General features: G+C 36.6%; 3 protein-coding genes across 7 annotated transcripts in view; 2 read left to right on the plus strand and 1 right to left on the minus strand.

The window, feature by feature from the left end:
* Positions 1-5,019, plus strand: part of Cfap206 (cilia and flagella associated protein 206) — a 52,272-nt gene extending 47,253 nt beyond the window's left edge. For 3 of the 4 annotated variants that reach the window (XM_010633277.2, XM_010633276.2, XM_010633275.2), the window contains exons 12-13: positions 1,709-1,852; positions 4,679-5,019. In XM_010633277.2, the coding sequence (XP_010631579.1) occupies positions 1,709-1,852; positions 4,679-4,909 (375 nt within the window). In that variant the 3' untranslated portion in view covers positions 4,910-5,019. The remainder of the gene's footprint in view (positions 1-1,708; positions 1,853-4,678) is intronic. The other variant, XM_010633278.3, reaches the window with a different exon arrangement.
* Positions 5,020-8,861: 3,842 nt separating this feature from the next.
* Positions 8,862-12,736, plus strand: part of Slc35a1 (solute carrier family 35 member A1) — a 23,152-nt gene continuing 19,277 nt past the window's right edge. Inside the window, exon 1 of the mRNA XM_010633268.3 lies at positions 8,862-8,941. Coding sequence (XP_010631570.1) covers positions 8,926-8,941 — 16 coding nt within the window. The 5' untranslated portion in view covers positions 8,862-8,925. The remainder of the gene's footprint in view (positions 8,942-12,736) is intronic.
* The window catches only part of Rars2 (arginyl-tRNA synthetase 2, mitochondrial), a 104,282-nt gene continuing 100,475 nt past the window's right edge, over positions 8,930-12,736 (minus strand). For both annotated transcript variants that reach the window (XM_033763379.1, XM_010633274.3), the window contains one exon: positions 8,930-9,226. In XM_033763379.1, coding sequence (XP_033619270.1) covers positions 8,930-9,226 — 297 coding nt within the window. The remainder of the gene's footprint in view (positions 9,227-12,736) is intronic.

Below are 12,736 nucleotides of genomic sequence, written 5' to 3' on the forward strand. Positions count from 1 at the left end.
TATATATATATATTTCTATACTCAGATACTGTGTTATACAAAAATCTAATTTAGAAAAACAACTGTGTAAAAATTATGAAAGGGAAATTCAGAACATTTTAATTCATAACATTTTAATAATCAGATTCTTTTCAAATTGAAACAATGCTATTTACCATTTACCCTGAATTTAGAGTTTTATCTGTAGATGGAACTGAAACTTCTTGGCCTGGCATATTTTTTTGTAAATGCCTTTTTCTACTCATTCCTACCATGACCTCTCAGTGTCCGAAAGACAATGAGTTACATATTGGTCTCAGAACTGTTCTATACCCTAGCCTTTCACTTTTTAAAAGCTATTTTTTTAAAAAATTGGGCAAAATCATTTATCAGGGAAATTTAAAATGAAAATGCATTAATGAGTATTATCTATTCACTAATCAGTGAGGAAATCTGGTAGATGTTATAGTTAGTTTAAAAGAGATTGCTTGTCTGGGGATTTAGCTCAGTGGTTCTGCCGCCTGCCTTACAAACGCAAGGACCTGAGTTTGACCCCCCCAAAAAAAGAATCCTGAGCCAGGTGAGGTACTTATGCCTATAATCCCAGCACCTGGGATGCTCAGGCAGGTGAATCACCACATATTTGATGCCAACCTGGGCTACATAGCAAGTTCAAGTCCAACATGAACTACATAGTGAGACCCTGTCTCAAAAAACCAAACAAACAAAAAACAGAGAGAGAATCCTAAAAAACGACATTGTGGATCAGATATGTTCAAATAATGTGTAAATAAAGGCAATATGGATATAAAGGGTAGTCAGTAGAATCTCTAAAAATAGGAGAGACATTACATATTTATAGACAAAAATTATTTGATCTTGTTATTAAAATTTTATAGAGCTGTAAAATAGTAAAGACAAATGAAAGCCTAGAAGTGACAACTGGAAAGGTGTCATATGTAGACAATACCTATGAGAGTGAGTTTTCTCCTTCTATATCCCATGCAAGGCTTATTGCTTCATTATTTACTTGTATTGCACAATACAGCTAATTACCTTTTGTGTTTTTATCAACAATTATGATATATATTATAATTTTAAAGGCAGAAGCTATGTCTTATATCCAGTGCTAGGCACTTCATAATTATCTGGTACTGGATTTTGGAAAAAGAAGTTACTGTCTTCTTCCTCTTCTTTATCATGATGCCAGTTCCTCAAACTTTCCCACTCTCTAGTGACATCATATCTAGAACAACTCTATCCTGGTTAGACTGGAATTACTAGATATTTAATTTTGGGTGCCCAGTAGACAAAAAACCCTCAAAACTTTGCTAAATGTGCTATGAATGCATGGGTGTGGCCTAAAGAGGTTTTGATAGTTTAAACCAATGTAATAATTATTTTAAAATTCTATCAGTTTGTAACCAGTTATTCATTTACATTACCAATTGTGGAACACGAGGAAGGGCATTTTACATGGGCATGAGGGATGTTTTCACCTTCTAAAATACATTTCTTACATTAACTTCACAAAATCATTCATGAAGTCACAGTGCTCAGAAAAATAATTCCATTCAGTTGAATAATTATGAGTTTATTTTCTGTGTTGATATTTACAAGTATATTTTATGTTCTAAAGTTCTGTCTACTTTGTTGGCAGTTTTAGGTAAATATTTATCTGTAATGTTTTTGTTTTACAAGTACTAATTGCAAAACTCCATTTTTTTAGATGAGAGACGTTGACAAACATTATGTAAAACCAATTACAAAGTGTGAAAGTAGCACACAAACAGATACACACATATTGCCACCAACAGTTGTGAGATCATATGAGTGGAATGAGTGGGAACTAAGAAGAAAAGCTATAAAACTGGTTTGTAATAACTATATTTTCTAAAATTATTCATAGGTTGTGGAATTTTAATATGCTATTGCTCATAGATTTTTGTAAGTTAAATTACTTATATAAAATAATGCATCCTGTTCAGAACTCTTTGCTGACATCAAAATAACATAATTTATAATATACCAGTTTTACTTTATAAAATTGGCTTTTGATTTTAGAAATACAGAAGCATGAAATTACTGTCAAGTGATATCAGCCAGTGAATAGAATGATTATGTATGTATTTAATAGTTTGAAAACTCAGATTTTAACCAACTTCTAATTCTAATCATTTAAAGCCTAGTCCCAATGGGGGGCATTTTTTGGTTAAATCTTACGGTCTGGTCTTATTGTCAACCTGTTCTATCCAGACAGTGGTCTCACTCATCCTTTTGATTCTCAGTCATCTTAATCAGAATGGGTACCTAGCCTTAAAGACTGTCTGTGAAACTTATCCCTTTCCAATTTGAATTCCCTCAGCTTGCCCCTTTTTGTGGTAGTAACTTAAACAACAGATACTTATAATATGGATGAGATTAACAATTTATGTCTGTAGCCTTTTCTTAGTATATTTAATCTATCTCTTTAGGTGTGGAAATAAATGAAGGCCAAATGAGAACATTCAGAACTTACAATAGCAAGGGATTTAGCCATCTTGACTTGTGTTTGGCAGACTGAAAAAACAGCAACAACAACAACAACAAAAAACCCAGGCAGGGAAATGGGAAAGCTTTACAGCGAGAAAAGCTGGAAAAGCTTCAAATGTTCTCTGATTGGAGGTTGATGACGTGGGAAACTGGAGGCACGCTAACGCAGAGTATTTTCTGTGATTGATTTTGTGAGCATATCTGGTTTTCTCTGGATGCTCTTGAGCTGGGGACGTGGGGTGAAAGTGGGTGGTGTTAGCGTCATGGCCGGTCTGGGCTGATTGCTACCACTACAGAAGTTGTGATTTGGCTTCCTGAACTGATTGATGTAGAGGCTGTGAATCAGAGTTCTGTTGTCATAGGTGGTTTGGCCTTTGTTTTGTTGGTATATTCAATCTGTGACAGGCTTCTCACTAACTACATTTTCATGGCTACCTTCTCTGGTGGTAGGTTTTTCAGTTCCCTGATTTCCTAGGCAGGATCAGGATCCATACATATATTCCAGATCATTGTTCCATTGCATTCCTACTAGTTAATCTTTTGTAGAAATGCCCACTTCTCCATAGTCTGTTCTGTATTTACAAAACTCACATGAGTTCATCATACATTTATTGGCTAACATATATCCTACTACCTTGTTCTATCGGGGGATAATAGGCCAGCAGGTGATACTGATACACTAAAATATTTCAGTACCCCTTTTGGCAATAGTATAACAAGTGAAATATAACTTCTAAATTAAATGAGGTGACATATTGAAGTTGGTCTTCAGATACAAACAGACAAAGAGAGAGGGAAACAGTGGATGGATAAGGTCAAAAAAGGAAGAGAGAACAAAATAGGTATAGCCTGGAAATGCTAAGAGAATGGGGTAGTCCGAGGGGCTAAACTTTATACTGACTGAACTCTCTCTTCCCATTCCTCAGACTCCACTTGGTTTTTATTCTCACCTGAGATCTAATGGTCCCTGAGTATTGCATCATGTTGAATGCCAAGGCTGTCTGAGTATTACCAACCCAATCTGTTGATGAGATAAAGCTGAATTTATTGCTTATTCCTTAAAGGAAAACATAACCTCCAAAGAAAGAATGGCAAATGCATAATTTATTGAGAATTTGAAGTTTGTCGAGGCAGGTCTTTCAGTGCCTAAAATAGGTTAAGGATTTGATTACGACTGGATAGAGAAAAATCAGTCAAACCTTGATGGGAAGAGTAAGGTGAGATTTTTGAGGCAAAGGACCCAAAGGGGGTGAGGACATAGGTCAGTGGTAGATCTCCTTATGAAGCATGTGAGAGACTTTGTGTTTAATCCCATGTATTGAAAAAGTGATTCAACTTTTATGTAGTGAACAGTCAAGTTATTTGATTCGGCAAGAATCTCTTGGAATAGTAAAATTATGCTACTGAATGGAATAGTAAAGTCATATAAATGTAGACAATAAGCAGTGTGTGTGCTGGGAATGGTTTGGTTTCTCAATTACCCTGAAATGTTTTCTCTTCTTCACTCATGCTGTAATGCCATGTGAGCTTTTTCTGGACCTTTGTAACCTCATCAATACTTATGATTTTTAATGGTGCTGGGAATGGAACCCAGGGCAAGTGCTGTACTACTGAGCCACACACCCCCATCCTCTTTATTAGCTCTTTTTTGCTTTCCAGCCTATGTGATCTGTTCAACTTCATGTTTACTAGTAATCCATAAAGAAAGTAAGCAAGGTGAAGAATAATGTAAAACATAAATTGAAAACATCAGAGCTTTTTATATTAAAAGCTAAGGGCGAAGCCTATTTTGTAAAGATTTCATAAATCTAAAAATTTTATCTTAAAAAAATAAAGCAAGTGTGGGAAAATCCAAGTTATATGAATTGAAAGTATAACAAAGGAATTAAAAGATTATTTTTAACAAATAGTTGAGCTCACTGTAACTGTGAATCTAGTATATTTTTGGGGGGTTCATTTTCATCATTTTATATATTTTTCCACTTTTGAGTAAAGGTTATTTTTCTCTGATAGCCTAGATTTTCTAGTGTTCTCATAGTTTATAGAAAGTTGCTGTTATAAGATTAATTTCTTTGCAGATTGAGGTGATAGATATTAATTAGTGTCTGATAATACTGTAAATTATTCTTTAGAGAAATTTTAATTTCTGTTTTCTGTTTCCACTTAGGCCAATTTACGTCAGAAAATTACTCATTCAGTACAGACTGATCTCAGTCATATGAGAAGAGAAAATTGTTCACAGGTGTACCCCTCCAAAAATGCTGGCAGCCAGACCATGAGGGAAGATGGCACACAAGTGCCCAGGCCCCAGATTTACATCTCTGGCCTTCGTGGTGGACAAAGCAAAGTAACCCATGGGGTCAAGGTGAACTTAACTAGAGCTGTTGATGAAACCTAAAGATGATATCTTCAAAGACGTTCCTTGGTTTAGATCCATGAAAATTAAGTTTTTGGGGGTGGCACATTCGCTGATTGTGTGAATGTTTGTTGGATTCTCATATACTGTCAAACTGCTACAAAAAACTGAAATTTATGTTCTCTAAAACAATTTTCATTCTATTAAAATGATAGGTAAAATTCTGCCCATGTGTCTTTTTTTCTTTTAGAGAAAGTTTGGCAGCAATATGATTGAAATTATGATGCCATTTTGATTATATACTGTAAGTTTATTGTCACTGGTCTAGAAGGCCTATTTCTAAAATCACACTTAATGTTAGAAATTAAAAATTTAAAACTGAAGCTTTTTCAGCTTTATTAACTAGTGAATGCTAACACAGATTACATTGCTTTATGATGAAACTTTATTGTTTGGAAGAGTTGGCACAAAAGCCCACAAGTTTTACATAAAATCTAGATTTCTGCTCTAAAAAAAAAAAATCAGAATATCTATGTAGCTACATCTGCTTGGCATTTGTGTAAGTAGTAGCTTTTCCCCATCACAGGACAAGTACTTCTTCTCTACTCTCCAACCCAGTTCCTGCTACCTTATAGGCTTCCCACTTTACTCCTTTGTCTTATTTACCTGACCCCATGGTGAATTAATGATATCTAAATTTTAGAGATACAATTTTACATACTTCTAATACCAACTCATGGAAACGAACAGTTCCAGATGGAGGGCTTATTAAACTGCCTTTAACAGGGCAGGAGTAGATCTGTGATTTATATATAGCAGTTCTTCTGCTCAAGGTGATTTTCTTTTACTAAGATGTTTGGATAATTTGTTTTCTATGTAGGTTAAATGCTAACTGTAACACAAATGTGCTTTAAAATCTATTTTCTATAGATATCACAAAGTGAAGAACAACAGTAAAGAGCAAGAACAAATTTAGTTTTTCAAATTGAGAGCTTGTCTGCAGGTTCTAGCAGGGGAACACAGCTACTAAATACCCTTGAAGAGGGTCTTCTTCCACACAGCTTTGGGAAGGACACACACGGAGCAGTGAGGGAGGAAGGGGACACCTGCCTAGCCAGATCAGCTAAATCAACCCTGGCAGTCAATGGAGGACAGATGTCGCAGCCAGATTGCCTCATATCCTAGCTTTACAACTTGGATTTGATATTTTCATTTTTTTGGGTATTCTAATTCCAGCCCTAAGATAACCACAGATAGTGGCTTAAAGCCACTGTTTTGTGTTTAGGGATCTTACAATTCTAAATGAAGGTCAATTAACAGACAAAATCAAGTTTGTGATGCTTAGTAATAGCTTCCTACCCTCTTCTCCAAGACTTGCCTATCTTTACCATCATTTTTTAAAAGTACAGGTATGAAAATCATGACAATTTACATGCAGGTCGATCTTGCTTAAATCTGTAGAGACAAGTCCTCCTCCCTGGGAACTGGGGTGAGTGTCCAGACTGCTTATTCTTTTTTCTGTATTGCCCTGATTCTCCAGTTTCTATGTAGTTTCTCATTTTCTTTCCAGTTCCCGCCCAATTCCTGGTAATGTACTTTTTTTTGTTTTTTTTAAAATCTTTGCCAACTTGTTATATTCCAAATGTCTGCATTCTGGCTCCTGGAAAGGCTATATTTTGCTGCTGATTGCTACTCTGCCACTTTGGTTCTTCTTTTATTTTGAATTTATTTGTAGAATGCTTATATAAGAGAAAGCATGCACTATTTAATGTTCTGGACCTGGATAGTTTAAATTACTGCAAGGGTCTACATTTCCATCTGTTTTATTGAAATGTCCTCCCCTTGGAATGTACTCTGTAGTCATGCCATGAAATTCTATTTGCCTTCAAACTTCAAATTTTACTATTTTTATGAAGGATTTTCCCATCAACCATGAAAGAATTGGTTCCTCTTTAGGGTTATTGTTGGATGTTATTCATACTTTTACTACGGCACTTAAATAGGAATACCGTATAGTTAAGTGTTCATCTTCATTCTGATAGTGAGTTTCTTAAAATTTAACTGTTTTAGTCATCTTTGTATCCCTGACATTGGTATAGTGTTTTCTTGGATGCATGAATGTTTAGAAAGAATGAATGAAGAGACAAACTAGAAGCAGGGTTTTGGTTGAGTGTTTTAACAGTCAAGGTGGAAGTTGATAATGAGTTCAGTAAAGTAATTATTACAAAAGAGGGAGAATAGGGAGACTATTTTTTAGGGAAATAAAGTTGGGTAGATTTTGTATACTTTTTGGACAACTTTGAGAGGCAAAGAAATAGTTTGCCTTCCTGTAGTAGTTCATTAGGAAACCATTACAGATTCTTGATTCTGGAGTGGGGAGATGAGTAGGAAGCTGTTACAAAAATATTGGGTATTTGGTGATAGACGGTAGAAGGGAAAAATGTTACTTTTAATTAAGAGGGAATAACATCTGAGAAAAGAGAAGGGAAGATCAAAGTATGAGCTCAGGGTCTTTACCCTGGGAGACCAAGGATAATTAGTTGTGGTCAATGTTTACATATGTGTCTAATACTATATTCTCCTAGAAGGACCTATGGTTTCTCAAAGTGTATTTGATTCCATGACTGGATGGGGGAAATCAACACTGGTTTGGAACTGCCTGTTACCAGAAAGACAATTCTTCCAAAAGCTGATCAGACTTTGTAAAGAAGCAAGTTTACAAGGGTCATATTTGGATATTTAAGCATTAGAAAAAGAGTAATTATGTATAGTTAATTGAAGTAAGTTGAGAACACAGTAATACTCCAAAAAAGGAAGAAAGTGTATAGAGCAGTAGTTGTAAAACAAAAGAAGGAATATATGAATTTTAATCTTTATATTTAAATTTTAAATTAAATTTTAATCTTTAAAATTAAAGTATAAATATGAGTTTTATGTTTAACTGTATTTACAAGTACATACACAGATGGGAACTGAATAATTTCAGAAGTATAAACTATATCAATTTCATGAAGAGGTGATTAGCCCCAGTAAGCACACTCAGTCAGGTAGAGAAGGGAAGATCTAACATTGTTCCAAAATGGGATTAATCAAATTACAATGTCAACTCTAGTCTCCTGGAAACACCTATTATTATGCTAATAAGGCAGGCTAAATTTCCCAGTTAACGGAGGAGACTATTCCTATAATGACAACACAGTGGTATAAAAGATTCATTCCTCAACTCGTTAAAAAGAAAAAAATATTTGGTGGGGGAATCATGCTACAGGAGATGGAGGCTACTGGGCACATCAAAATCTTGTATACTTGTTCCCATAAGGGCTGAAGTATTTTTATAGTATTTTAAACCAATCCACATATCCTAAACACTCACTTTGCCAAGGAATTATTTCTAATTTCGCTTATGCTAATCAAAGTTTAGTAAATGTAAAGATTATAGTGGTTGGAGTGCCTGTTGATACATTTAATATTTCTGAGGCCCTTTTGTTGTTTGAAGATTATAGAGTTAGAAGGTCTGGGCTAGTCAATGACAATCCTGACGTGACAAGACTTATGAGTCATATATAAATTATACTAAATTTACACAAGAGGCGAGTGTGGCAGAAGTTATAAACGTTGATGAAAGTAATTTCTGTTACTTTATGAATTCTGGGATCTTCTCCAACATCTATGACAGGAATGAATCACTAAGTCTAACTGCAAATCTTTACTTGCGCCTCATCGCCTTTGTGAGGACTACAATTCCCAGAAGGCAAGGCTCCGCTCTCTCGACTTCGCTTCCTTAGCCGGCCTGGGGTTGAATTTCTCAGAATCACTCCTCGAACGAGTTTCTCACACTCGTTACCGCTGACTCCGCTGTACAGACCACCTCTTCATTGTCTCTTCAGGAGGCGCAAGGATTCCCCGGCTTGATTACAGCTACAGGGGACGGAAGCCGCGGGCCGCTCTAGGCCGAGCGTCGTCGTCTCTATGAGCCCGCGGGGCGGTCCCCAGGTCCGCGCAGGGCAAGCGGAACGGAGGGGATACGTGTCAGTTCCGAGAGGGGCTGTGCGAAAGCCATGGCTACCCAGAGAGGTGAGGCTGCGGCCCCCGGGGGGCGTCTGCGGAGTGGGGGTGGGGGCTGCAAGAGATGGCATTGGCTGCCCTTGTCCGGCGGGATCCCACGCTAGGCCGAGCCTTGGGTGTCAGGATTTGGTGTGCAACTGCGGGCTGCCGGGGTGGAGGGCTTCCTGCTGCGGGTGTCCTCCCTGGGTCGAGACTGCGCAGCTGGTGGTGGGTGGGAGCCGAATTCTGGCTGGCCCAGCCGGGTCCTAATCCATTCATCCGGACGGTTTCGGGTGTTTGGAGGTTTAAAGGCTGCTGAGCATGAAAGCATTACAGAGGCATTAAAACGGCACCAAAACCATGAGGAGATGCAGAAAAATAGTCGTTAGGAGTTTCTCCCTAGGATAAGGTGTGTAGTTAGAAGGAATACTAATATTTTAGGTCAGAAGTGAAGTCCACCTCCCTCTCCCAAGGCCTGGCACTTTCGGGCAATAATATTTGGTGACTAATTGCCACTTAAAGACAGTGAGTCTAACTCCAAGGCACTTGTATTTTGCTAGTGGTTTATACACATTGGGAGTAGAGGTGAGCTTTTGTACTATAGAGCAGTTGCAAGGAGAGGCTGGACAACACCCTTTCGGCATAGAACAGTTGGTTTCATCTCTGTTTTGTTTGTTTTTTGTTTTTTTTGAGACAGGGTCTCACTATGCACTTGAGACTGACCTTGAACTCACTATGTAGCCCAGGCTGGTCTCGAACTCATAGCAATCCTCCTGCTTCAGCCTCCCGAGTGCTGGGAATACAGGCGTTCTCCACCACGCCAGGCTCTAACTAAATATTGAACAAACACTTAGTATTCTTTTACATTGGTGCCAAATTATTTTCCTTGTTGAGGAGAGGTTTGTCATCAGGCCTTGCGAGCGGGAATCAACATTTGCACATGCTGGTCTTAGGTACTGTCCCATTTCAAGTTAAGTCTAACCTTAAAAGGTTTTCTGTAGCAACACAAGAAATTCAGAAAAAATGATGCAATCATTTTGTTAACTAACAGAATAAAATAGCAGGATTGATGAGTGAGCACTTAAAGATTACAGAATCGTTAAGTGAAACAACTGTAACGTATAGATTTAGGCTTATTGCTAGTACATATTTATTGTGCCTTGATAGTGTTACAAGTCCTCTATGCCCGTACAAATGTATCATCCTAACAAAATTAGTTTCCATAGCTTTATAATATTTACAAAGGATTTATCTGGGACTTCCCAAATGTCCAAATTCTCAGGTATTACAGTGTTCCCTATAAAATAGCAATAACAGAGTATGTAACTCAAGGCTTTTGGGGATATTTCCCACACAGAAACAAACTCTGTGTGGGAGCTAATGAGAATTTTGTGAGAAGGGGAAAAAAGTGTTACGATGTGGTTGCCATTTGAGTTGTGGGCTAGGCTTATTGTTATTGGCCATGGGCATGATTTGAATTATCAGGAAAGCTTAATTACGTGCCACACTTTTTATATTACCTTGTAAAACTTGGAATTCCTATAATTGAAATTTCATACTGGGAAATTTGTGAGTTGAATGAAGATTTATTAAAAAATGTCAGAGAAAGCCATGCTTAAAAATATTTTAAAAAGTTGATGTTTTAAAAATGGTATTACATATCAGAGTCTTACATATTTTACAAATATCTAAATATACTACTTTTCTTAGATTAATACTTTCAAGAATATAATGTATATTTCCATATAATCACTATGGAAACAGGTATCTTTTCAAAGTGGAGAGGATCTTTTTGCAGGTTATAAATACCAGGTTTAATATTTAAACATTCACTATGTTGTTTCTGGAATCAGTAAAATGTAATAAAGTAGATGTAAGTCAGGCATGTTGGCACACCCCTGTAGTCCTAGCACTTGGAAGACTAAGGCAGGAGGATTGCTGTGAGTTTGAGGCCAGCCTAAACTATGTATTGAGACCCTGTTTTGGATAAATAGTAAATAAGAGAATTTTGCAGTCATACTGCTCAGCAGTATAAAGTACTGATGAGAAAACTTTCTGTACAGGCTGCTGGTTTGTGTCGTAACTATTCAACTCTAGTACTAGGGTAAAGTACTGTATAGCCAAAACAGTTTGGAAGGAAATGAGTGTGGCTTTGTTCCAATAATTCATTATGAACATTGAAATTTGAATTCTCTGTCATTTTTATGTGTCAGAATGTTTTTTAAGATTTAAAGATGTATAACCATTCTGAGCTTGCAGGCCATGTAAAAATGAAATACAGTGTAGTTTGCTTACTTCTGATCTAAGGAAGTGTTTTCTTCTGTACTGATTAAAAATCATTGCTGTCTTAGTTTTGAAGTCATACATTTTCCCCTTGCACAGGAAAGTTTTAAAACAAAGGAAATATTGTACTTCCTTTTACCTTAACATTGCTGTTTGGCTCTTTGGCTCTGAAAAGAAAGTTTAGGCAGTTATAAGCTCTTATTTCTTTTGTTTGACCATATTAAGACTTGATGCAACATTTAAAAGTAATGTTTTAAAGCATGAGTTTCTGTGACTTTTTTTTTTTTAGGTCCTGGGGGTTGAACTCGGGGTTCTCATGCTTGTGAGGCAGGTGTCAGAACCACTGAGTCAAACCCTGGCACTCTGACATTTTTTAACCGTTAGATCAGAATACTACATCAAGTCTTAAAATATGCCTACTATTTACAAAATATGCTTTATTTCAGCCAGGGAGAATATATATATTTAAGAACCTGTTTGTACACATTACGTTCCTGTTTCTATATTAAATGATACTATAATCTGAAACACTCATTTTATTTCATAACAGTGAAAACACTCATTTTATTTGACAGTCATCTCTGAATTGTGATTAGGCTTCCAAAGCAGAGAACAAGAGGATATTTGGCATATAGGATAACTTTAGTAGCAATTTAGTCACCTCATGTCAGACTCTTAACTGTGGTTTGTCAGGGTAGTACCCAGATACTGGTCAAATCTGAGTATGTATGTATTTTATTTAAAAAGCAATTAGGAATTTGGTCTTTTAAATTAATTTTATCGGTACATTTAAGGTATACAATATAATGACATTAATCATTGGAAATTTGCGCCTTCACATAATCCATCTTATTTTTTTCCCCATTGCCCTGCCCTCACTTCAACCTATCTACCCCTTCCTATCTACAAAGACTGTTTCTATTTTTCTTTTTCTCATATTAATTCCATTCCCTTCTTTTCCCCTGCCCCTCCTACTTCCCCTTTGCACCTTTTCTTCCTATTCCACATTATCTTTTAGTCCTTATTTACACTTTCAGTTTCTCACACCAGAGAAACTATTCAGTATTTACATGTGTGTCCTATTGATTTGGCCTCAACGTGCATCCATTTAGCTATAAATATCTCTTGTTCTTTATGGCTGAGAAATACTCCATTTTATAAACAAAAAAAACAAAAACAAAACACATTTTCTTTATCCAGTCTCCTGTTGATGGGCATTTGGGCTGCTTCCAAGTTTTAGCTATCATGAATTGTGCTGCTATGAACATGGGAACACATATATCACTGTGGTATGATTCTTTTAATTCTTTGGGGAAGATACCCAGCAGGGGAACAGCTGGGGCGAATGGAACTTCCAATCCTAGTGACCCATGAACTAAACATGCTTTTTTCCTTTAATTAAAAAGTTGAAAAATTGGGGCCGAGAATTTGGCACATGGTTCTGCCACCTGCCTTGCAAGCAAGCGCAAGGGCTGGAGTTCAATCTCAGCACCAAAAAAAAAAAAAAAAAAAAAGTTTAAAAATTTTTGCCACATGGTGACT

The sequence above is a fragment of the Fukomys damarensis genome, unplaced genomic scaffold (genome assembly GCF_012274545.1).
Source record: "Fukomys damarensis isolate Sample0158 unplaced genomic scaffold, DMR_v1.0_HiC HiC_scaffold_14, whole genome shotgun sequence".
NCBI classification, from domain to species: Eukaryota; Metazoa; Chordata; class Mammalia; order Rodentia; family Bathyergidae; genus Fukomys; species Fukomys damarensis.